This window comes from Pararge aegeria, chromosome 14, assembly GCF_905163445.1.
Source record: "Pararge aegeria chromosome 14, ilParAegt1.1, whole genome shotgun sequence".
Lineage (NCBI taxonomy): Eukaryota > Metazoa > Arthropoda > Insecta > Lepidoptera > Nymphalidae > Pararge > Pararge aegeria.
Window position 1 is genome coordinate 6,322,660 of NC_053193.1, and position 27,598 is coordinate 6,350,257.

The 27,598-nt window shown below is 34.8% G+C and overlaps 1 protein-coding gene across 2 annotated transcripts in view; it reads left to right on the forward strand.

The window, feature by feature from the left end:
* The window catches only part of LOC120629085 (extracellular serine/threonine protein CG31145), a 105,208-nt gene that overhangs the window by 73,532 nt on the left and 4,078 nt on the right, over positions 1-27,598 (forward strand). For both annotated transcript variants that reach the window (XM_039897829.1, XM_039897830.1), the window contains 4 exons: positions 3,802-4,044; positions 12,762-12,886; positions 16,173-16,251; positions 25,634-25,726. In XM_039897829.1, coding sequence (XP_039753763.1) covers positions 3,802-4,044; positions 12,762-12,886; positions 16,173-16,251; positions 25,634-25,726 — 540 coding nt within the window. The remainder of the gene's footprint in view (positions 1-3,801; positions 4,045-12,761; positions 12,887-16,172; positions 16,252-25,633; positions 25,727-27,598) is intronic.

The window sequence follows — 27,598 nt, forward strand, 5'->3', positions numbered from 1 at the left end:
AGAGAGTTGTTTACGTCGTCAAAAGCTAGTTCACGTCGATGTCGTCTTATGTATTCGGACTAAACGAAATCGTTTTAGTTAAACTTCTGAACAACGGAAATTCGGCCACTTTAACCTTATCGGCCGTTTGTCACAATCTAAATGAACCTATATCAGAAATTATCTTCATAACATTTATTTTTATCTTCCGTAAACATAGCCTAGTTTGTATAATTTTCTTTCGTAAATAATATAATAGGTATGCCTATAAAAGATTAGGACTGCTCACTGCATATACATTCCACTAAAAATATAAAGATATATACATTTATGTTAGTGTACTCGTATATATAACTGTATATCTTTTTTTTAAAAACAAGAGCAGTGTGTCTCGAAACGTGTGGGGTGGGTATTTTGTTGACTGTATAAAAAGACTCTTCAAAATATTAAACAGTAATTTGTGGGCCGCGACACTTCCGCATGCATTTTTTATGCCTCCGAATTAAAAGGATATAAGTAAATTAAACCTCAGGTGCCTAAAAATTAGTTGATTAAATTATATGAACTCGTAAAGGATGTAGGAAGAGATCTGTCGATGTGGTGACACCTACGTCCCTTTAATCTCCAAGTGCTGGCATATGTTTTGTTTATTGGGAGGCTTCGGCCGGGGCTAGTTGCCATCCTATCGGAAAAGACATCCCACCGATCGTATTCCCGTTCCGGTACGATTCCGCGTAGAAACCGAAGGTTATGGGTATATATATATATATCTAACTACCATACCCCTTACAGGTTATCTCGCTACAATTTTCGACTACATTATTAGATACTTAATAGTACGGATGAGATTGCAGTCAGCGGCGTGCACCTTATATATACCGTACCACTGCGTAACTAAAAGTATAAGATAAGTAATTTCTATCACTCGTATACGAAATAGATTTTCTATTTTGAACCAACTTCAAAATGGAGGAGAAAGGAGAAAAAGAAATCAATTCAGACGTTTTGTTTGTGTTTGTTCAAACATAATTCAATCTGGTCGGTGTCTGGTCTGGTGGGAGGCTATGGCCGTGGCTAGTTACCACATTACCGACATAAACGTGCCGCTAAGCGATTTAGTGTTCCGGTGCGATGTTGCGTAAGATCGATTAAGGATATGACTAACATACTCCCTAACAGGTTAGCCCGCTACCATCTTAGACTGCATCATCACTTACCACCAGTTGAGATTGCAGTCAAAGGCTAACTTGTAGTGGAATAAAAAAAAATAACACCACCATATTGTTTGTATAGATGGATTTGCAAAATTATTTTTTAATGCAAAAGGAGTTTATTCAAAAATAGTTCAATTTAAATTTCAAATAGATCTGATGAATAGTTTCGGGGACAGGTAACGGATTTCTTCAAATTATGACAGCAAATCACTATTGCTAATATCTCATATAATATGCATTGTGTACGTAATCACAAAACATTACTCGAATGGGTTACGCAGATATATTCAGTATATCGGGGCACACCTACATTTTCTATCAAAGTTAGTAGTAGAAGCTAGTTGTAGCTCATAGTATCCAAGCTTTATCATCATCATCATCACCTCCCATTACCGGCCTACTACAGAGCACGGGTCTCCTCCCAAAATGAGAAGCGGTTAGAGCCGTAGTCCACTGCGCTGGCCCAGTGCGGATTGGTGGACTCCACACACCTTCGAGAACTTTATGTAGAGCTCTCAGGCATGCAGGTTTCCTCACGATGTTTTCCTTCACCGTTGTTGCAAGTGATATTTTAATTACTTAAAACGCATATAACTTAGAAAAGTGCTGGGATTAGAACTCGGCCCCTCGGAAGTTAAGTCAAGCTCCTACCCAATGCGGCACCGCTTCAAGCTTTATACAAAAATGTTTTTATTTCAGTTGATATAAATTTCTTATCCTAAGTCGGTTTTTTTGTTAAAAATTGTTCTTGTTTGTCATGTGCTTTATTAATGCGTAACCCGGTCGAACACTCTATGCACGACACCGAGTGGAGTCCCTTTGACTCCACTCGGTGTCGTGCATAACGTATAGTTTAACGTGTTAACGTATAGTTGAAAAAACCTCCCTACACAACAAAAGCATTAGGAGTACTTTGTCAACGTTAAAGCATCAATTACATTTTCAGAGTTTTTACAGAAGGTCTACCCACAGCTTTATATTCATGATATAAAAGTGACAGCTTTTGTAGTAGAACAATATAAAGGAACAATACAATAATTAATTTGTCACCTCGGCTGGGCAAACACGTAGAGTACCTAAACGAAATATGAGTTTGCCACTCAATGCTTTTATGCCATAGAACAATGGCTGAGTACAATCAAAATGTCGTATCTTTACAATGGACTTGCAAACAAAAATCTCAAGAATTATAAATGCAAGGACGGACTTTATTGTTAGAATCAACGATTCCCTAAAAGATTATAAATATTTAAAAAAAAAATTGTTATATGTTATCTATCACTTTTGTGGCTCCCGCGACTTCCTCCGTGTACAATTTCTGATAAGTAAATTTTTTCCATATATTTCCGCTAATCTTCAACAAACCGCGTCGCATCGCCCCCGCATTTTATATCTTCAGTTTCGCTTATCGTTTAGTCGGACTTTTTTTACTGCCGGCCCCTAAAGATCCTAGCGTGATGTTATTAAAGAAGTCTCTTCTAAGAACTGAACTAATAAATTAGCGAAAAGTTGTTTTTTAATTCTATAGTTCTAGAAAGCGTTCAAGGAAACAAACGAAAAACACAAACTCTGAAGCTTTACGTCTTATTCATTAATAAAACTTTGTACAGAAAAAACATTTCCAATATCTAAGATCGTAACGATACTCATTTGACCGATTTTAAATAAAGAGCACGTTCTCAATGTCAATCACATAATATAAAGTCAGTTTTTGAAAATTTAATTAAATTAATTGCTTTCTTATTTTCTTATATTGTAGTAACATACTAAATTCATCTTCAACATTTCCCTTTTTTTTGCTTCAAGATGTATCAAATTAATACTTTACTTTAAAAGCACTTCATGATATACAAATAAGTATTTCATATTTCCATAGTGCATACTAAACTAAAATTAAGTAGACCTTGTAACATCGCTGTAACACTGAAACTTTTAGCTTTTAGGTAGGTACGTAACCTTTGAAATTATGTTATTTTTATAGGTTTACCTCTTGCACTTTGCAAGGTACGATATAATGTACAATATTGTGTATTAAAAAACGAGACACTGATAGAGCGAGTTAGTATATTCTGTTTAAAACAACTTCCTTTGATAAATTTTTGTTTTATTTTGCCGAAACTTTATAATATTCGATATTGAAGTACTGTTCCCAATTATGGTACGGCTCTGCCAAGTATCAGCTTGATGCCCTGAATTCGGTGGATCACCGTGCTAGAAGGCTCATCGGTGACATAATATGCTTCAGTATTTTGAGGAATAGAAGCCTATTACTTTTCACGGTTTAATTAGATGTAGTTTAATTATTATTTAATAAATACTTTACAAATTTACAAATAATCTCAATTTTATTTGAGATTATGAGGCGTGCAATTTTGGATTTTTCAACTATTAATTAATGTTTTTAGCTGAACCATACAATTTGATAAAATAATGAAAATAATATTGTTTCTGAATTCCAAAAAATCATATTTATCTTTGGCCGTCAGAGTTACAATAAAAAGCATAAAGTATTCAATTTATTACTAAATAAAGTTATAGGTTTATCTATTCAAAGTAACATGCAAGTAATTAACACTGAAAAGTCTAAACAAGATCTGTTTCTCCACAGCAATGGCAGCAATGGCTCAAGAGAATACGAGCAGTCAGCTCCGAGTGAAACCAGTGGTAGTGAGGCTGAACCTAGAACACCTGCAACCCCTACTGATCATTTCGAGGACTTACAAAGGATACTTGCACTCCAGCTGCAAGGAAAAGCTGACGATAATCCTGTCGTAGTACCCCCGCATCGAGACTTAAACGTCTTGAGACCGGAAAATCCTACAATCGGTGAAATGGAGGACTTAGAACCTAGGTAAATAAAATAATTTATTTTCTTTACAAAATAATGCTCAATATTTATTTTTTCAATTTGGCCACACCGAGTCGGACTTTGTCGTCGGAGTTTTTTCGCCGCCGTTCTATAGCGACTTTTCCCAAGATTTTATAGCTTTGGATTAGTGTTTGGTAAGGTAGTATCTATATTAAACGGCACATAATTAACTTAAGTTTATATAAAAAAGACCTGTGATTGAAAACTATCAAAAGGTTAAAAACCACTTCCTGTTTGTTTCAAAATATACTACTACTGTTTACTGTTGACTTTATGACGAATTGATTTTCGGATAAGAAAAACAATATTTTAATTAAACAGCCCGAGAAAGGAATTTATTTTCGTTATTAAGGTAGCCTTAATATCGAAAAAAAAATCCTTTGGAGGCTGCATCCTGACAGAGCATGTTTAACTCAACTTGCTAAACGCAATCTGAACAAAAAAAAGAGCTGTAATTGTATAACTCAATGGCTGTTATGATAGATTAAATGGATTTAGGTTAGGAATAGGAGGTCGTTTAGGCAGGCTAGAGCAACACTAGGCGTGTTATATACGACCAAAACCCTAATTTGCGACGTAAAGAAACGGGGACGTCATAAAATAAGAAAATGATAAAACGAATATTACTATATGCATTAGATCAAATAGTTCGCCTGTAATATGTAACACAGAGTGATAATTTGACCAGTGTGTTGAAGAAAAATGAAATTGTATATCTTTTGTACTTTTCAAATGAAAATTCTGTTTTCTATATCTTTATAATTTTTAACGTTTCGCTTCTTTGACTTGAACAATAAAATTCGATGTTTGATGGACCTAAACCATCTATAGTTTAATTTGGTGATGGATGTAAGAAAACCCACTTGGTTGTTCAACGATGACTTTGGATGTCTACATAAAAAAATACAGACAGATTAACAATAACTTCCAACTCCCATAAGAAATGTTTGATGTTGACATCGAATCTTGAAAATTATTTGAAAATCTTTGAATGTAAGTTATTATAGTTTATATTAATAATTAATAATATTTCCTTCTAAAACAAAAATCTATCTTGAATACTCAAACGAAACAATGATTGAATTTAAAAGGCTTAGCCGAATATTTGTAAGGAGTTTTTCAGTGAACTAATTGGCTTAAACCTGTTGAAGTCTTCTTAAGAATCTAAAGAGGAGATACTTCTTGTGTTTAGCAATTATAAAGGAGTTTGTTATTTATTATAGCTATTGTTGCCTGTTGTAGCACAATTTGCACAGAGTAGAGTATTAACGTAAGAGTGGGTTGTAGAGTTGCAAATTTATGAGATTTATTATTTAATGAAAATAGATAAAACCCTATAAAATATTCCGCTAATAGGTTTGTACAAAAATCATTATAATCATCTCGAGCCCATTTTCCACTGCTGACTACATGCCTCATATCTTAAAGGAGGAAGGGATTTGAAGCTTAAGCTCGCCACTTAACGCTAATGCGGGCAGTCGGGCATTTTTATGAAGATTATCACAAGTTAGTGATGATGAACGACAGTTTAACAAATCCGATAACTGGGCTGGAAAAGGGTTGATGATGATAATTATTAATAAGCGTAGATATCAAAGTGGTGTCAAAATTATTCAAACAGGCACTTTTAAAAACTTTTCTCATCGAGCCCCATTTAATGGGCCATTGAGTGGAATATTCCAAAATATAGATACAGTAAAGCTGACTTTAGAACCGTTAAGAAATATTAATTAAAATTGTTCTGCGAAAAACGACTCCAAAAGGACATTACAAGGAAAATTTCGGAAAGTTGTCGACAGCTGACATCCACAAGTAGAATTTATGGAGCGCGGCAAGTCGCCGAATTAAATTGTTAGTTACTTCGTTATTGCTGCAATTAAACTTTGATAAAATGAAAATTGCACTTTAACAGTCAACCGCCCTGTTTCATATGTATTAATTTATATCTTCGACTACTGATAGCCAGCAGCTTCATCTGCTTAGAAATTGTGATATCAAGTAAGACTTTGTGACACACCCGCGATGGATATGTTCGTCCCCAGTAAGCAGTCTAAATACAAGCATAGCTGAAGTAAAAAAGTCTAAATACCTATATATAATTTGAAGAATGAAAATCTATAGTATTTTCTTTCCTTCGGTGGGAGAATTAAAAAAATAATATTTAAAAAAAAATCGCAAAACTTCAACTCCCCACGTATTTAAGTCGCTCGGACCGTGGGTCGTCTGTCAGTCAGCCAGGATAAAGCCTTAATATTTAAAGAAGATAGAAGACAAATAGGCGCGTGCTAAGATCTAATCTTGTCTGATGGAAATCAATGATGACGATGATATATGGGTGCGCGCGCACCTACCACAAAGTATCTAAAATCCTAAGTTATATGAGGCAGGAAATAGACGCCAGAACAGCGCTCCACAACAAAACTTAGTGTTTTGCATCAGAACTGTTAATAAAAATATTAACTAATCTTTGAATGTAAAAATCATGTTCAACATCTATAGAATGTCATACTACAAATAACACATTATTTGGATAAGCCAGAAATAATCGGGAAATCATCATTGCACAAACAAATATAACTTTAATGTCGTCGGGGTCACTTTATATTTTTATTATTATTGTAGAAATAAAAAATATAATTGTGTCTTGGTATGTAACGGAGAAGGCATTATTATTGAAGATATTGAAGTGTCAATTGCAATGAGTTTCAAACTATGGAATAAAGAAAAGCCCTTTTCTAAATTTTTCTAATTTGAATTAACTTTAAATTTTCATTCTATATTTCATCTTCATATTTTATCATTGTGTTAAACTATTAAAAGGTTTGTGAAATAATGAAGAGTTTTTATTAAATTTAGAAGGGTTGCTGATAATTTTAACTATATTAACATTATAAAGATATGTATGTTTTTTAGTACTAGATATCGCATTTATTGAAAAGGTTTATCCGTATCCCTATCCCTACTAATATTATAAATGTCAATGTAAGTTTGTTTGTTACGCTTTCACGCAAAAACTACTTAACCGATCCTCATAAAACTTTGTACACATATTCTTGGAAGTGTTACAAGTAATAGAGGATACTTTTTATCCCCACATTAAGCTCGGTTCCTTTGGGAGAGGGGATGAAAGTGTTTGACGATTTTACATCATAACTCCGACAAATTATAACCGATTTAAATAATTATTTCAGTTCTTATTTCTTTCTTTGTGTAGAGCTGATTTGACAAATCAAACGCAGACGAAGTCGCGGGCGACAGCTAGTATGCTATAAATATGCGTTGGTTTAAAACCCGGGTCGAAGCTAGTCTGTGATGAAATTATAATGCTCTATATATGCTCTGTCCGAAATACAAATTATTTATTTAAGTTGTAGAGCTTGTTTCGAAGTGCTTTGTTATTTTTGCCTGGGATACAATACAAGTATTTCAGTCAGTCATTCTTTATTTTATCAGTTCATTCATCAAAACAACAATAGTATAAATATACTACTTGATCCAATCTGAATTTCATAGGCAATTAATATTGCGAAAGTGAGTTAAATTTGTTCGGTTCAACCGTTCAACCGCTCTTCATGAAATTTGGTATACAAGTAACTTGCGTCCTAGACGGGCATAGGATAATATTGATTCCAGTAAAAATGCAAAGTTACCCGCAAGATTTAATTTGTTTGTTTGTGATAAGTTACTGCATGCATTAATGCATGGGTTTTCCGCTTAGCTTATATTATTGGTGATTTTTTGTATAAAAATTGTTTGTCTCCCATGGCCATCCTGGAGATTCAGTTTAATCTTCATGATCATAAAGGGATCAAAATAAACGCGGATGAAGTCGCGGGCAACAGTCAGTGAATAACAAAAAAAAACTTTTTTTTTTAGCTGAGCAGGGAATTTATGGCCTGTTACGAAGTCAGAAGTATCATTAGCCAACGAAGCATTTTCATAGACTTCAGCCCTTCGCCTTTAGCTTGTGTTAGTATGCGAAACTAAAAATGAAATATCCTACCGTGTTCAATATTGTAAGAATATGAGATTATGTTCGTACTTCCTAAAAGCTGCAGCTTTTCATCCACGAATAACCGTCCCCGAGTACTGAAGTATGCATCAAAACCAAACAGGTTGGTCGCTCAGTAGTTGACGTAATTTCACCAAAGTAAATATTAGACCAAATCTCATAGGACCACGGAGAATGGAATGAAAAAACACCACATACTCGTTCGCTGTTATTCTTTTCTTTGACGGTTTTATTTATAAAATGTATTCGTCATACTAAAGCAAATTTCTGGAAATCTCAATTAATATCCTGGACAACATTTAAATTTATTTCCAATTTAATAATATATAAACAGAAAGAAGATCACTGTATCGTAGTATAGTTGCACGATTGAAATTTATGGGAATTCATAAACTTGATTAATGAGGTCGATAACTTTGATATTCAATAAATTATGTTAAAAAGGGGGTACTAAGCCAATAGGGTTTCATATAATTTATTATAGAGAAAAACTTGTGTGCCATATCTTTTTCTAAAGTTATTACTTTTCGAAAATTTTGTGTACAAAGTTTTCCTTAATCTAAAGGATTTCTCCGCATTTTAATGTATTTTTGTGGATAATCATAATATACAAACTCCTTTGAAAAGTATATTAATTCATGTTTACGATTTGGTTTTACTATGACAATGTTTTTTAAATCTTAATATATACTCATAAACATCAACTTCTTGGAAGGATAAAAAGTTATTCTCCTCATATTTGGGACAAAAATAATAATACATCTTTGTATTAAAAACTAATTTAGTTTTTTTAACCAAAATTCATTAATTATGTATATATTGTTACCGATGAGTTGCCGGGAAATTCCATATTACCTTAATGTTGGGTTTTGCCTACGTTGAGAAACTAAGTATGACGCTGGGTCAAAGATATAGGGATAAAGTTTCGATATTACTATAAAAACGATCATAATATCTCTTACGATGGACTGGTTCTATAATGTAGCAGACAGGGCGACCTTTTTTATCTTGTAAAGCGAATTTCACCAGATTTGCTAGGAATCTTATTTAAAATCCAGTTACGGGGTCGCGTCGAGATAGGCGCGGGCCTTTGACAATAAAACTAAATGGAATGAATGCATGAAGCCATCCTCAAACGTTGCTCAAGATATGACAGGATGTTAAAGCTAAATTCATGTGTTCACAAAAAAGGGTTACTTTTGATATATGAATAAATTTCGGCCATATTCTTGGCTCGTCTAAAGCGAAGTGAAATGGAATGCGCACATTTTTTGCGTTGTTATCTTTTACTGTAAATTTGGCAGATAATTCGACAAATGTTTAGTCTAAATCGTGCAGGATTACTATTTAATCCTTGTGTCATTAATATTAGTTAGTTACTTACGGGTGGAGTTATCTTCAGAAGGTAATCTAAGTCATCGTATAATGTTTAAATTTTTCGTTCATTTCATGTCTTTTTACAAGTTATTTTGTATGGTACAAACTCTCTTCTTCGCGTATGCATTTTTATATACAGATAAAATGTCTGGCGCATACCATTCCGTTGAAGGAAACTGAGTATACATGTGGGGCTTGCAACCAGTAAAAACTATTTATTCCTTGAAAGACCTATAAAGGAAGAATACGGGATTTACTTGCGTATTCACCGCCCCGTCTCATAGTTTTGACCCCTAATCCATGTGTCCCATCGTCAATGGCCTGGTCGCTGCCGAATACTCCTGGGAGGCAAACGCTTACACGACACGCCGCCTTTTCAGACCTGTCATGAGATGGTCACTAACTTCCCGTTAAATTCACCACATGCCTAACCAAAGTAATGGGTATTTTTAAATCACGTTTGGTAACTAGGCACTGTTTTTATTATAGGTCGCTACATTAACCATTACGTTGTTATTCTAATTACGTTTTTAATATTCCTTTGTATTCTTTATGCCAAAGAAATTACATGATTTGAAAAAAAAAACATTTTCTATATCTAGCATAGTATTTTAGAAAACCAGCAACCCCAAAAACTTACTTATGAAGTTCCGTCTTATCGATAAACCAAACTAATTGCCTATTTATTCGTCTCCTTCCAAGGTACAGCACACTCGATGCAAGAGACTGACTTGCAATTTGCTAAGACTAGCATTTGGATTTTATTACTTATATCATTCTAGACTTCTACTCTAGTTCTGAAAATCGAATACACAACAAATTCACCTGCATCCGTATTCAGACAACAATTTGTGTGCCTCGCGATATAGGCCCTAATCCCCAATCGCAGTGCGAGATACAAGCACTAAATTGTGCCCAAAAAATGTAAACTATTACCCGGATCGAGTAAAAGTTGCTACACAATCTATCAAGTTAGCCATTCAGTATTCTAAACGATCATTTGTACTAAATCGAACCCAACGTTTTGAGCTCCCATCCGACACGGAACACAATTCACGCTGAAAGAGAGTCAATAAATTTTATAGCAGCGGCTTGATTTCTAAATGCAGGTTATCGGGGCATGCCACAAATCGAGAATGCTACACGTAGAGACTCCTTAGTATTCAGTTCTGCCCTGCGTCGCGTCGCCTAGAGTCTCACCAGCCTCTGGCAACCAAATCACGTCCACTTATGTGTTCCACGCAGCCAAAACCAACATGCCGCCGGAAAATCTTCCATGTAAATCTCGACATTAACGATCAGGTTTAAGAGAGTGTGCGGGAAATTTAAAGTAGCTTATAGATATTCCGGTGTCCTGTTGAACTGGTTACTTCAATTTTATCAGTTCTTGGTTTGATTTTTTCTAGAATGTTTTTATTGCGTTGTTTATTATTATAAAATTTTACATGCTTTTCATATCACGCCATCTCCGATTGTTTATGGTACGATATCTTTTACCGTGCATGTCTATCTACGCGTTTTTCTGCTTGTCCAGGCCAATCTTTGGTATCCTGAAACGATTTTCGACTGGCCTTTCGTAAGAGGTAGACTTTCGTAGACTTTTTACTGCAGCAGACTGAACTGTTTGCAACGTAACTTTTAAGGAAGACAGGTCTTTTCAAGGGGTGAGACTACTTTATTTCGCGGTAAACGGGATAATAGCAATTCATAGCGCAAACTGCAACTACCTTATTAAAAATGCTAATAATATTTATTAGCATTTTTGCTATGCAGGAATAGAGTAGGTACTATAATAAAAGTTAAAATGAATTTGTAAGCGAACACGTAAATTATAAATACCGTATATTTTGAAGTCGATAACTTTGTGATATAAGAAGACAGGGCAACATTTTTAGAATACCTACCATACCGTACTATTCGTAATATATTTTATTCTTAAGTTAATATTTAATTAAAAGCAAGTTACTCTTGATTTATTTATATCGTCGATAATATGTCAGACCTAATGTAAAAAATTGGTACTGACCCATTTAGGTTAGTGTCAAGGTTATCAATTTGTTATCATAGGCACATACCGCATTACAAATGCGCGAGCGTTGTTGACCAATTTTCTCGCGGACATTTAAATAGTACTCGTAGGTACCTAGATACTTTGGTGAACGAGCTTTCTTGCTCGCTGTCTTTTTCCGTTCTATTTTATATGCAAACATTATAAATAATACATATTTTTGTCCTAATCATATTATAGCGAAAACAATTACTAGAAATATTAATACAAATCCAAAAAGAAAAGAATGTCCTTTCCAAGATTTTCCTCATCAATTGCGTTAATAATTAGATTATATAGTATGTGAGATATTTGAAGACTACCGGGAAAAAGGATATATGTATAAAAATTTAAAATTTTCTTGGTATCGTATCTCCGTCACGAAGATGCAAGCTATCTCTTTGCTTTGCAAGATCGGTTTAGTTGTGCAACCATGTATTTGCCGCAAAGGTTATACTTAAAACGCCTGAGGAACGTTACCCTGGTGCTGTTTTGGAACAAAAAAAAAGCCGGCAAAGTGCGAGTCGGACTCGCGCACGTAGGTTTCTGTACCATTATCGTTTATATAATTCGTTTTCCGTTGTATGGGAGCCCCCATAAAATAATAGGGGCAACTGAAATACATCTTCTGTGAAAATTTAAACCTACTAACACAGTTTTCGAGTTAAGAGATAGACAGACAGATAGATGGACAGACTGTAGTCTTAGTATCAGGGTCCCGTTTTACCCGTTGGGTACGAAAAACTTAAAATGAAAGAAAGTTGTTCCTCTGTCGCCTTTTAAGCCATATCGTGCCAAATTTCCAGCGGTCTTTATTAAAGAAGAAGGAGAAGAAACACTTTATTGCACGTATAACATACAGGAAAGTAAACAGTAAGGAGTATACAGTACACAATATAGACATGCAAAGGCGGCCTTATTGCTGCAAGCAATCTCTTACAGGAAACCTTTGTAGACAGGACTCACAGCAAGAGAACGGCATAGTGCCAAGAGTGTTGACAGATATACATAAATACCAAAATGTATAGATAAAAATACATAGATAATTGAAATAAAAATACATAATATATAAATATAAAAAAAACATGAGTAGATTTATTGAGTGCATTGGTTGAGTCGAACAAACAGACACACTTTCGAGTTAGATAAAAAAAAACTTAGAGCAAAATTTAATTATGCTTGGCTTACGGCTTCACCCTCGATAGCAAGCATTTGACTCTCGGTTTACTCTAAACCATATCGTAACTTTTGTTTTTGTTTCAGTGTAAATGCATCAAATCTGGAGAAGTTCCAGCTGAAAATAGCTCAACACGAGCTGTATGAAGATGGGGAGCTTCTAGTTGGAGCTGTACTCCATGACATGGCCACTGCACCTATATTACACGTAGGTATGTATAAAGAATTATAAGAATTTTATCTATTTTTTGCTTACAAATGGGAAATTCTCACTCAACTCAGACTCAGAAAAAACTAGTTTTATTAAACGGTCGATGTATGCCTAGGAATCTCCTTAGATTACGCGTTATTTAATAAGGCAGTGTGCAAGGTATGCACAGAGTATGCAGATGATATAAAATGATAAAAATCTCCAGCACGAGTCAAATAAAAGTCAGAGTCAGAGTTATAATAAGCCTACCCTTAATTTTTTACTTGTACTGGACATTTTCTTCATTTTATATCATCAGAATATCCTCTATGCACGCGACTGTTAAGGCATAACCTTGTTCATCGTTACTGAAACGGGCATTAGTGTCATCCTATCAATCGCATTAGGCTCAGTCTGTAAAGAGATATTTATTTTGAAGTGTCACGACAAAGTCGCCATTTAAACATCTTGTGGGATCCGATGGATTTCCTGGGCTGAAAGTATTCTTTGTCCGTCTAAAGAAACAGAAGTTATATCAGAAACCCCTTGCAAATGCATCTCGGTATAAAAATTATCCTTTGTCTTAGGGATATAAGCTATCTTATGCCATATTTTATCAATGCCGTTCGAGTCGAAGATAGGTCACAAACAATCTAACAAATAAACCGACAAATCGACACTGTCGAAGTTATAATATTAAGTACCTATAGATTTATAAATTTCATAACGTGTTACTGTTACTATATAGTTATGCAAAATTGCAAAATGTAACAATCACCTAGTAAAACGAGTTATCCAGTTTGTATTAAAATATATCTTTAGATTGTGATACATTGCTGAACTAAATACCAAATGTCACCCACTTGGTAGGGTTTTGGGCACAAAATGTAACGTTTCATATTTCTTGTCTACAAGTAGGCCTGGTATGGTAACAATTTGAAACGCCGGTTATTTTTGTCATCTCCTTCCTTTTACAAGCGGTTTCGAGTGACTCCGTCCACGTGCTTCTTATAAGTAAACGTTTCCCATATAAACTCTAATCCGCCGCAGCCATCCTTACAAAAATCGCGTCACATCTTCTTTTACTCACTTCTCTTACCCATACACATACCAATTAGCAGTTGACAGTATTTTTTTTTACTGCTAATGTTCAAAGGCGTTCACCATAAAATTTAAAAATATTCTGAGCTAGCAACATTCCGCGGGTGCAAAGTGAGACGTGCGCGGGGCGTTTTCACTGTTTTTGGACACAATGCACTGTTTACAATAATGGCTGATTTTATTTATTTATTTATGCACTTTATTTGTACACCACAAATAGAAAAAAAAAACAATGGACACAACGAAAAAAAACTTAAAAAGTAGGATACAAAGGGCGGCCTTATCGCTTAATGAGGATTCTGTATGTTCTTAATTCAATGGCTTTACTTATGGCTAATTTCTTGACTCTAGGCTGGTTGAGTAGGAACTTTTCCAGGCCTAGCAGAATTTTTGCTCGACTCGGTACTTTGTGAGCCGTATTTGAACATGCTCACCACTAGAGCAACGAGACAGTCTACGACCAAACATTAAACTTAATTTCCCTTACAAAAGGCGTATTTCAAATTTCACCAGCCACAATACACCGTCCACCTGCGTGTATACAAAAGCTTAAGCAGGCAGCGAATGTATATTAAATGAAGTTGGGTCTGCAATCAGTAGGGTTAGCCGGGACAATAGTGGCGCACCAATCTCGCCCTTTACTTTCAATTGGAATTTAATATTTAAACCACTTAAATGGATTTCATTGTTAAAACCTCTATCATAGTGAGCCCTATTTTTAGCTGGCCGAGGCAACTAATTATTCTTTAACCGACCAGGCCTATTGAGTTTTCTTAGACAACTTTCGAGTATAGCCTTATTTGTAAATTCATTTGTTGTGAAGGTCGTGCTATAGTAATTTTAATTAATTGTTATTTATCGATTTCATGGCTTGTAAGGTCTCGCTAAGTATATAGTTCGTTCGCTCAAATAGTTACCACCGGCTCATGGAACAAGACAGGTGTCGGCTACTTCAAAGATTAAGAAACGTACCCAATGTACAGTCGTAGTATACATTAGTACGTTGAGATGATGCGTATGTTGGATGGTTCCAGTATTGCCATTATTGAATTTGATGTACTAAATTAGAATTTACCTGTTCTTTTTGGGAGCAAACTCGAATAGTATAGATGAACTATAAGTTTTACGCGGTATTCGTCTGCATCTGGGCTATTCTCTCATCTCATTACTGATCTTAGATATGATATATCTGACTAATGTTTCTGATTAGGTATGACATAAATATATTGTCAGTGACGTAGACGACAAAAATGCAATTTAGGTTTATTGGTTAGCATTGTAAAAAATAACTAGAATATTTAATATGCTCTATTAAAAAAAAAATTGCATTTGCGACAAATAATGAAATATCCCTTGTCATACCCAACCAGCAGTGGAGCAATCATCGAACGCATTGCATTGGGATATGATGGCTGGTCTAAGCTCTATATTCATCTTTCCTATGACAAAGAGAACCTGTTTGTGCTGAGTACATAAGATAATATGATGATTTTGCACTATTATTTGTGTAATAACTGTGTATGTTTTAACTATCGTGTATTAAACTATATAAATATTGTGTTAACAGTTCTTATATTATGTAACTAAACACGGAAATTATTAAAAAAAAATCATGTTCTGAATAATGTGCAGTCTTGTACAATAGATTGAAATAAATCAAAACTATACTAACGGAAGTTTCTGATATCATTCTATAGATTTTAGTTTCTAAACTTCTTTTACGTAAAAAATAATTCATCATTGTATACGCCAAGCAAATTGTACTACAAGTATCATACAAGTGTATTAAACTATACAACGTGTAAATGAGAACCGAAATAATACTTCACAGGCTTTAGAGGTACATTATATACGGTCTCTGAGACTTATCTGTGAAACCGAAAAACTAATCGTTTTTGAGTAAACCATTGCCGAAGTTCCTCCTCCTCTCACTTTATTAGGTAGGTACGCGTCGCGTAACGTAGGTACTGTGCGCGTGTCGGTCTTTTATCTAGAATAGGGTTGTCGTAAGTAAACACTTAGAATATTTTGAATTCGTTAGTATGGAAAAATAAATATACTACTTTTGATTTAATATTTTTATAGGGCAATCACCCTGTAAAAATATTAAATGAAATGTATCTACCTATGCAACCTTAAACATTATTTCCTGATTCCGTTAAACGTTGTATATATTTTAACTAATGCTGTATGTTTTGTTTTAACAGAGCAGAAAGAAGGAGGCACTCAATTGAAGCTCATTATCGACTACCCAAACGGTGTTCAAGCTTTGTTCAAGCCAATGAGGTAAGAGAACTAAAAATAATGCAATTAAATAGTAGATTGTTTAAGCACAACTTGTAATCTTCAAAAAATATTATATATCAAAGTTAAACCCGCGTTAGGTACGTTAATAATCAAAACATGAGCACAGACAGAAGAATATTAAAAATAAAAACTATATCCATCGTAATTTTTAACTAGCGTACCTAAATTAGTTCCTTTTTTGTTGTTGTTTTAACTAATTTAGTCAATTTGTTTATATCAATCAATATCGATGCAGGTGTACGCCATCCTATTTATTTTAGTTTTTAATCTTATAGTTTCTTAAAGAATATTACCTACACACGGAAATTATTAAAAAAATAAAGGTAACTATAACTACGAAAGGTTCTAATATCATTCAATAGATTTTAGCTTCTTAACTTCTTTCACGTAGAAAATAATCCATCGCTGTATACGCCAAGCACATTGTACTACAAGTTTCATACAAGTATGTAAGTTTCGAGTGCTTGTTTCTGAACGACTTGTAGAACTTCTGTCACCTTGTTCAGAGTATGCGTTGGTTCCATTCACCGAACTTCGAGAAGGTTCTTTCGCATGATCGGCTTAGACTTAGAGGCTTGCCACTCTATACTGAACTACGAGAGTTATTGAAGTAAGTGGGGAGTTTTTTCAAAGTTCTTCGTTGAAGCATTGTTCCCGTAATATTGTTGGAACTGGAGCTACAAGTGTGAGGTTGCTTCGCTCCTTCTTATAGAAACTTTAATCGTATTGAAACGTGGAGTAAATAGAAATATTACCTGAAACATAAATGAGCTTTTGAATGTTTTGTATGATACACAGGTATCTTTTCTATAATTTTTATATGGCCTACTCGTAACCACAAGATTTCTTCCTTTCTCACATGAAATTTCACTTCTAGTCACAGAGCTCTTAAGGACCCTGGCAACCAAGGTTGATAGACATGGGTTAAAAAATGTTGCATGCCTTGTGAAGTTAAAGGCGTCTTATCCACTTAACTGCACGTGGGCCAACTGCTTAGTCCGTAAATTTTACTATAAAAAAAATGGAGAGCATACATCCACCACGTTCCAATAAGGGTTAGCGGGTAACGAATTGACAACTCTTACTCGTAGGTAACTATAATTATCGGGTTCTAACTATATTAATAGTGACAGCTTAAAAAAGCTCTAGAGCACAGAGGGTTAAGTTTATATCCAGATTCGAACATCCAAATTTAATCGCTTATCGAACACCTATCACGACTTATAACAGAATGCGTTCATATTATATCATCATCATCAATCATCATCAATTCAACCATTTGACGTCCACAACTGGACATAGGTCTTTTGTAGGGAGTTCCACAATCCACGTTCTCAAGCTCCCAGCGACTCGCTAGATGTCGCCTGTCCACCTCCTCCATATACATAATATATGTTTACTTAATTATGTTAACATATACTTAATATGTTATAGTGTAGATGGGTCATAAAAAAAAAAAGAAATTATATATTTTTATATAATTATCAATAATGGTACATTCGCCAACTTAACCCTAAAGCTAGGAGGATTCCAAATTCGCCCTGGTTTAAGAAGAGCCCACAACAAACTTGGCCGGGATTTTTTTTTTACATTAACAAAAAACCCGACTAGATAGTTAGCGAACACAGCTATCACCGTCACCTCACAATCATTGACACACATGATGTGTATGATCGCTTCATAAGTGGATGTGATAGGCCTACATGAATAAAGAATTTTCGATTGATATATATATAGATATTGTTTTTGAGATTTCTAATAATTCCATAATAAAGGCAACGTTTTTTAGCGCAACAAATCAAGTAAGCTTAAACTCAACATGACCGGTAAATCTAATTGATCGGTCAAGGTCAAGGTTCCGAATGAATATTCATCACAATTTGGTAATAACTGGCTTCAAGCCGGCAATTACGTCCGTGTAAGATTATTTTCTTGCATTACCTTTGAGCCGCTTCACGTCACAATTCAAATAATAAGTATGTGCATGATTCAAATTTTGTTTTTTTTTTTTTTTACTTCAAGTTAGCCCTTGAATGCTGGTAAGTGATTATGCAGTCTAAGATGGTATCCTGTGGCTAACCTGTTAAGGGTATGGCAGTTATAAACCCTATCTAATTGGTTTCTACGCGACATCGTAGCGGAACGTTAAATCGGTAGGGTAGGCCAGTGGATCTTACCAGAGAAAATTAAGTAATTACAAATTCCCAAATTGCGCCTGCCCAGGATCGAACCCGTGACCTCCTTCTTAATACCATAGCACTACCGCAGCGCCGGGGAGGTCATTATAAATATGTGAAGTTTTTTAAATTTTTGAATATTAAAACATTATTTATAACTGTATCACGAAATTTAACACACAGATATCATTGAAAAAGTGTCCTTGACGTCATAAAATATGTGTTACCAAAGAGCTGTTAGAGTAACTATAAACAGATGAACTATGCGTTCAAAATGTGCTTTTAAAGTAGTTTGAATAAAAAAATAAAAATTAAATATAATTTTTTATTAAGTCCAACGAAATAACAGGAATTTCACGCGCACTATATGTTCCGAATGGGAAATTTGTATTTCTAATACCTTACCTTACCTACCATCGCCTTAAAAAAATCGTTTGTAAATGTGAGAAGAGAATTACGACAGAAATTCTAATTTATTTATTGAAACTGATTGACCAGAAAAATGTTGCCCTGTCAAAATTAGTCCATGGTATAAGTTCACACAAAATCCCATGGTAAATCAGTTACTCAATCGAAACGAATAGCATTTTTCTTCCGAGAAAGGAGATTTTTGTGATTTAGATTAGGAAAGTACACCGAAGAGGATGTGGAAAACATTGTAAAGATTAGAAAGTAGCACTGTCGGTATTCGCACACAATAATAAGAGCTATTACCAAGTGACGAACTGACAGACAAAATTATGTGAAAACTTGGTAAAGTAACAGGAACTTTCTGTTGAGAATTTTCACTTATAATTTTCAATTTGATGTTGATAGAAATTCTCTTAAGAATTCTAAAACCTTTCCAAATGGTTAGGGATTGGATAGCAATACCTTTCAACGACTATTAACACTTAGAGTTGGTAACAAAAAAGTATTATTTTAAATTGAAATTAATATCAGGTTAAAAAGGTGCGTCAAAGTCAAAGTTAAAAATATCTTTATTCAAGTAGGCCCATAGGTGGCACTTTTGATGCGTACATTAAATAAGAATAACACGGTAGTGAGATGACGGCGATAACCATATTGGTGAACTTAAAACTAAACCTACGGGGGTTCCAAACACGTCCTGATCTAAGAAGAAGCCCGCAACAAACTTAGCCGGGTGTTTTAAAGGAGGGAGGTAAGTAACTAGCCACGGCCGAATCCTACCAGATGAGACCAGGGAAAATTCCGAATTTCCGAAATTCCCTCCATCCGACCACACATTAAAAAGAAGCCGCAACTATGAGAGGGTTGGCCTCTCATAGTCGGGGCTTCTTTTTACTCACCCAACCTTAAAGACACTGTCACAGAGAATATGAGGAGGCCTAAGCATTCTTCACGACCTTGACGATCAGATCACTACCGACCAAGCTCTCTATCAGTACACGCAACCAACCATTGCACAGCGTCTTCGCGGGCAACAACGAGATTCCCGACTTCTGACGTCATCCGGACGTGAGCACACCACGGCCTCGGAGGCCTGCGTTTTTACCGTCCCAAACCCGGTCGCTGACTGACGATCTGACTTCTTCGAGCTCTAGAGGTCAAACTCTTCCTGGCAGAACCTTACAACGAGGCTCGCAACAAACCCGCGTTACGCTGTTGACACCATTAGGGTTATAGAACTAAGCACAATCCGAAAAAAACAAATTGCCCCTACTGGGGATTAAATTCGGATCTTTCCAGTTATAAGATGATAGCACTCACTACTGCGCCAGGGAGGTCTACAAAACTAGGTAGATAATACTTTGTAACCAATTGGGTTTTTTATGAATTAACTAAGGGTATTGCTAAAAATAAAACATCCAATTTGCTTTCCCGCCAAGTGTAACATGCTAAGATTTATAACAAAAATAATATACTCATGGGTGATCCGGGTGACACCCGCACTATCCGCTATGGGACGATAAATTGCACTTGATAGTAACCCTTCTCTGTGATAGGTTTATAGGTCAAGAGTTTATCGGGGTGTGTGATTACTTAGGGCTGTACTTGGGGTTTCTTTCTTCAAACCATTGTATTGTCGGCCCGTTTCCAATTAATCTTCTGAGGACAAGTCGTTTGAATGCGGTATTTTATTGTTTGAGAAGTAGAGAAAAACAATACTGAGGGAAGTCTCCATACATATTATGATAAAAGGTTTCAATATTTATATTTAGCGAATATTACATACTAGCTGTCCCCGCGAACTTCGTATGTTTTTTTTTTGATGAATGTTATATTTTAATACTTATTATCCTGTTCCAGTCTAATAGGAATCCAAAAAATCAAATGTCATAAAAATTGGTCCAGCCGTTCTTGAGTTATAAATGGTGTAACTAACACAACTTTCTTTTATATACGAGTATATAGATATTAATTAAAGATGAGCTTTGAAAAATCCACGCCGATAATGACACGAATTTTGTTGTGATCAAAGTTCTTAGCTAAACTCTAAGGATAAAAATTAGTTCCGTATTAAATTGTCAAGTTTTAATATATAGCTATCTCTTTCACTGTTTCATTAGTGGAAAAGGACAGCACTTTTAGACTGTAATGAAAAATACTTTTTATGATTGTATGATTAGGTACTCACAATTTTTTTACTACATAAAACTGAATGTTGTAAGGTTTCATTGTTTTCTTATACTACTAAAAGTTAGCCATTGACTGCATTCTTACCAGTATGAATGGTATGACAGTTATAATATAATCGGTTTCTAGTTTCTACGCGGCATCGTACCGGAACGCTAAATCGCTTGGCGGCTCGTCTCTATGATCTATGAGTAGATAGCTATCCACTGCCAACGCCAACCACTAGACCAGACCAGAGAGAATTCAGAAATTATAAATTCCCAAACTTGCCACACCCGTACCCGAGACCTCCCACTTATAATACTTATAGTATATAGCATTCTTTTTATTTTACTGTAATTTACGAAGTTGTAAATTTGTAATTAATTTTATAGTTTAAAAGCTAACCTACATTTTAATATTATACTTCTGCATTCATATGTATTAACGTTAATATGACTAAATGTTTGTATACTCGGTGTATTGGATAGTATAGAGACGTGGTTCATCTTATCACAGATGTCTCACTAATGGACGGAACCGAAAGGATATTAATGTACTGGAGGCGAGATTGTATAAATATGTCGTTGCAATACAATCTTGGTTTATATTATATTATATGTAAACAATTATGATTGTGTTTGCATGTTTTGTAATGCATACTCGTGTCCATCTTCATCTGCGACTTTATTTGACTTTATTTGTCGTGTACTAGGGATAGATTAATAATATTAGAAAAACCATCACATAAAATGTCACGTCGATATGATAATGAAGATGATGAAACAGTATATTATATGTGAATCTCATTCAAAGAGTATGAATTTGAACAAAGTTACCATTTTTATAAATTTAAAATGCATATTAAAATTTTCGGAACCGACAGGATTTGAACCTGCGACTCTCAACAATTAAGCTACGGCTCTCCTACCGTCGATGGTGAAATTAGTATATGCCTTTCACATCAGTCTTATAGCGTCTGTAGCGTCATCTAGTAGGAAACGTTGCAGTCTACAGTCGCTAAAATTGATAATTCCTCCAAGTGTAGGTAAAAACACTAATAACAATTATAAAAAAAGTCTCCATTGTTCGTTAATACAAGCTATTTAAACTTTATTCATGAAGTATATTAGCTCTAATATCTCCCTTTTCATCATTAAGGACTCCTCTCTCTAATAGAATATTAGAGCATAGACTTGCTTTGTGTTGATCGATTATTAAATGAAAAGCCATTATAATACAATAATCTAAATATATAAATAAGAATACTACAACAATACCCACATCGCCATCTAGTCCCAAAGTAAGCGTAGCTTGTGTTTTGGGTACAAAGATGAATAGTATTATGAATAATATACATAAATACTTATAAACACCCAGACACTGATAAACATCCATGTTCATCACACAAACACTTTCCAGTTGCGGGAATCGAACCCACGGCCTTGGACTCAGAAAGCAGTCGACCGTCAAATATTTTAGTGACTGCTGAGTTTAGTTGCTATCCCACCCATCTTTCTATCTTAATACTATATTCCATACATTTAAAGGTTTGTATTCGGTTTTAGAATAGGTAAATTTGCAAATCATTCGACTTTAAACACAAAAGGTGATATAAAAGTAAGATCGAATGAAGCTTTATAAATCGGATGACACCTGTGGCTATATTTCACGTGAATCGCTGCTATCTAACCAGCTTCACGATTTAAGTGCCCTTTTAAACGTTTCGCTTCCGACCTGTTGATAAAGTACATCGTTGAAATTTAGAAGTAACACTATTATATTATTTTGGCGACACCTTTGTTATTTGTGTTGGAATTCTAGGTATAACTTTCTTTATTGTTGTTTTATACATGTATGAATGTAAGTTAATACATCCAGGGACAGAATAAAAACTTTTTTGGTAAAAAACACGGTTTAATACATAAACAGTGATCGTTTCCAACTAGGCTTCAGGCTTGGCAGATTTTGAAGGATAACTCTAACTTACACTTAAATATATAAAGCTGAAGAATATTTTTGTTTATTTATCGCGATGATCTCAGGAACTACTTGTCCGATTTGAAAAATTCTCTCAGTTTTCTTTTGCAACCCAAAAGAGCATAGCATTAATGAAGAATGTTTCAAAATCGGGGTTTTTCTAACTTTTTAGAGTTTCCCGCTAAGTAAACGGTGAAGGAGTCGATAAAAAAATAAGTATGACAAAGTGGTTCCCATTTTAAAGTCCAAAAAAACATTGGGACAGAGTATATCTTTTTTTTAAGGTTGACTTATACGTATACAAAGTCGCGAAGGACCGTTAGTAGAATATATGTACGCGCTAACATCTAATCTGATTCCAAACGATATTGCACAAAATGACTGAATTAATAAAAAAAACATACTACCAATGTTTTTTTAGAGCGAGTTATAACTAGCCGCTGTCGAAGCTGTTTAGCCACTACAGGTAAGCATTTGACTGCAATCTCCTGGTGGTATTTGGTGATGCAGTCTAAGATGGTAGCGGGCCTGTTAGTGTATGGCTACGCTTGGATCACAAAATCATATGGTTGCATGGTAACTAGCCACCGCCAAAGCTAAACTTGCCGCCACCGCCAAAGCTTCCTAACATACTGGACCAAAGAATACTCAGAAATTATTAAAATTCAAAATTGCCTCTGCCGGAGCCCGAACCAACCCAATAATAAGACTGTTGTCTTATTATATTTGCGCTCATAAAACGGCCATAGACATTATTAATACTAGAGCGAATTCATACATTTTAAATTGGCAACTTGACCTTAGCCGGGAATCAAACCCGACATAAATATTAGATAGACGCAGGCGTAACATTGCGGAAATCCATGATATAGTAGTAAATTTTGCTATACTCAGCAAAAAGCAGGAGAATCTGTATGGTGTATTTATATAGAATTCTTCATTGCATTAATGTTATTAACAATTATTCATTGTGAAGTCAACATCTCCTGAGGATGCTCCGGTTTCGAAACGAAACCTACGTAGAGGGTACATTTCCGAAGATCTGTTGGGTGTGGAGTATAAGGATTGAAGAAATTATAAATTAGGTACACCATACAGATTCTCCTACTTTTCGCAGAGTATAGAAAATTAAGCTTAATTTTCTTTTATTTCATAATAAACCCGACAAGCTCCCACCAATGCGCCAGCGAGGTCGTCCTATTATTTTTAGGTACATTTCTTAAATAACTAAGGGCGTTCGGTTAGATTATAAATTCTGCCATATAACGTTAGTAGAAGGTTGAGCTATCGTATTATGAAATTCAACAAGACAATGAGATCTTGCATTTTCTAAAAGGATATTGGATACCGTTCTCTATTTTACTACGTATCAATTTCTCTTTAACATGAACAATATTCGAGTAGCCGAGTAGCATTTTGGGTTACCCTTATAAATGTAAATATGGAACAATATATTTTGGGTTATTTGGGGGATGTTTTCATAAAATCACGACGCAATGATCTTGTCGAAAGCTTTTTATTTTTGTGTCTGATTACGAGTATGATATCTTTAAGTAAAAGAAACCTCATAGTGATAACTCATATCGTACAACGATTAATCGTTTTAGTATCTCTTATTACAACTTAGCACATTATTAACTCAAACATCAATCTATCTGAACTTATAGCACACTTTATTAACTACAAAGAGATAACTTCTTCAATCTTCCCTTGACACTTCTGTCTATACTTTTCTGTACCTCTATTTTTCCCGCCAATTTATATAACCTTTTTGCTCTGGGTTCCTGTCATTTTGAATTCCTACTCCAACTTATACCGACCACAGATTATGCATATTTTAACCAGCCTGAACGAAGATACCTGTTTATCTTTAACCCAATGTACATACAAAGGTAGATTTGCTAACATAAGTTATATCAATATACCTAAGTTTTATTTTATCGTGTGTAATTTTCAGTCATGGTTTTTCCATAATCACATTGCTTATTTTTTATTATTACTATACATTCAGTGGCGTGCATATAGGTGAAATTATTTTTTTATTTGAAAGCGTATAACTTCTATCAAACGTATACATCTGTATACCCTGTGCATACCCTCTATGCACGCCACTGTATATATTATATTAGTGTTAAAAGTTACGGGAGTAGTAGCTATGAAGTCGTTAAGCACGTTTCACTAGATTATCGCGTTTGATATAATAAAATCTATATGCGATCGCAACAGCCGTGCCTTATCTTGTAATCTTTTACTTTTAGGGCTCGTTAAATGATCGATTATCTTTTTTTTTTTGTAGCTAAAATTCTTAAACAGTAGTAGGTATACGATTACAAGATTCTTAAATTATTATCACTTATTACATCATATTTATTATGTTACTGTCGCGTTCGAAAATTTGATAAGGCATAAAAATTCCAAATAATGCGCGAGGGACAAAAGTAAGGCTCGACAAAAAATTAACATTTAAAATTCGTAAACTTTAATGCAGTAGACAGACGGACAAACTACCTATTTTAATTTGAAATGTTTATTTGGCTTATAATTTTATTTATTTGAGAACGATGTTGAAATTTTCATATTATTAAAGCTAGGTATGTTTTAATATAAAATCTTTGTTTTGTTGACAGATTTGCGAGGGATGTACAAACATTGCCGAACCACTTCTATTTTTCGGATTACGAGCGGCATAATGCTGAAATTGCAGCGTTCCATCTCGACAGGTAGCCTTTATTTAAGAAATTTTACAAGACTCTTGCTGTTGCCTGCGACTTCCTCCGGTTTTAGTTAGTTTTTTAACACATCCCGTGGAAAAATTTCGTTTTTACATAATAAAAACTATCTTCGCAAAATCTGCCTCTGTGCAAAATTTTGCTGTAAAGCCGTGCCGTTTAATAGGTAACGAAGGCGTTTAAAAACCCCGGTCATATTACCCCTGTGTCTTTCTGGTTTTATACCAGAGTGTACATTCACACTGTAAAGGATGCAAGCTTTATTCGTGATTCGTTTTACACAGTTAACAACCAAATAACCAAAAATAAACTCACTTGCTCTTCCCGCGGGTTTGTACGAGGCGACTAAGGAATATAACGGAGACCGGGCAGCAGCGTCCTCTATACTTCTACTAAACCTATCGACTGTGATTACCAATCTATCTGTACAGCGTGGTTATAGACAAAGCCTCCCGTTCGGAGAGGTCTTCAGTCCAGCAATGGATTGTTATAGACTATTGACCATGGCACTTTGTCTATGGTCAGTTATTTTGTTGCCTTAAGTATATTTCTATTACAATATAATACGTTAAAGGTAACTGTAATTGTAAACAAATAATTAAATATTTAAAATCCCAAATTATTTTGTAAATGTGAAAGTTCGTGTTTGTGGAGTGGAGTGTATTTAGCATTTAAGTATTGGCTTAGAAGAAAGGCAAAGAAAACATCTTGAGAAAACCTGCATGACTGGAAGGACTCCACAATATTCAACAGCGTGAAAATTCCACCAATCCGCGCTTAAACGGCGTGATAAATTACGGTTTAACCCATTTAATTGTTGTGGGCCATAAACCCATGCTCTGTAGTGGGCCAGTAACAGGTATAGATTTTATAATGATGTCTTGTGTATCTGGACGTTTGATTTCTTCTCGCCACTTTTCCCCTAGGGAATTCTACGCAGATGAAGTCGCTAGAAAAACCTACTACAACAATAAATAACCGCTTGGAAAAGCCATAGATCAAGCAATGAAGTGAAAACTCACTCCACATAACATGTTATTCAAGACTTAACGCTCGAAAAATCTCTTAATGCTCTAAATAAATCGTGAAGTTACGAAACATCAGGTTACCGATTGTTACGGTGTTTAGCACTTAATTAATAAGTAATGTTCCACACGATGTAATAACATACTGCTGACAAACGCGTAGCCAATTATAAGCAGACATCTTAAACTAATTAGGGTTGTCCCATATCTACCATGATTACGCATTTAATGAGCTAGCTTATTAACTTTGGGAAGCAATTTAGATGTGGATAAGGGATACTTAAAATGGACACCTAATTGTTTTTGAAATATCCCTTAAGTTTGTTTATTTAGTAGCTAGATTACATAACATAATTATATTAAAGTTCTGAGCTTGTTTAAGTGGCATATAACCACATACAAAGTCAAAAAGTCAAAGTCAAATATTTATTTATTTAAATAGGCACATAGATGGCACTTTTGATGCGTACATTACATGTTAAATATGACATAGAAGTGAGTTGATAGCGATAACTAAATTCGTCAACTTAAAACTAAAGCTACGAGGGTTCCAGACGCGTCCTGGTCTAAGAAGAAGCCTGCAAGAAACTTAGCCGGTTGTTTTTATTTGTTATCATCATCTCACATTTAAAACTACAGCATCATTTGTTAAGTTTTTTAATGAAGAGATTAAATCCTGGTTGGGCCATATTAATTGTTGGTTATTATAATAGGATCAATGGTTTAACGTGCTCTCTGAACCTCGGAGTGGACAACGTCAAATTCCGACGACGACTACGATTTCCGGTACCAAAAATAACTTCAGGCAAATACCTATTAAAATATTTTCACGGAAAGA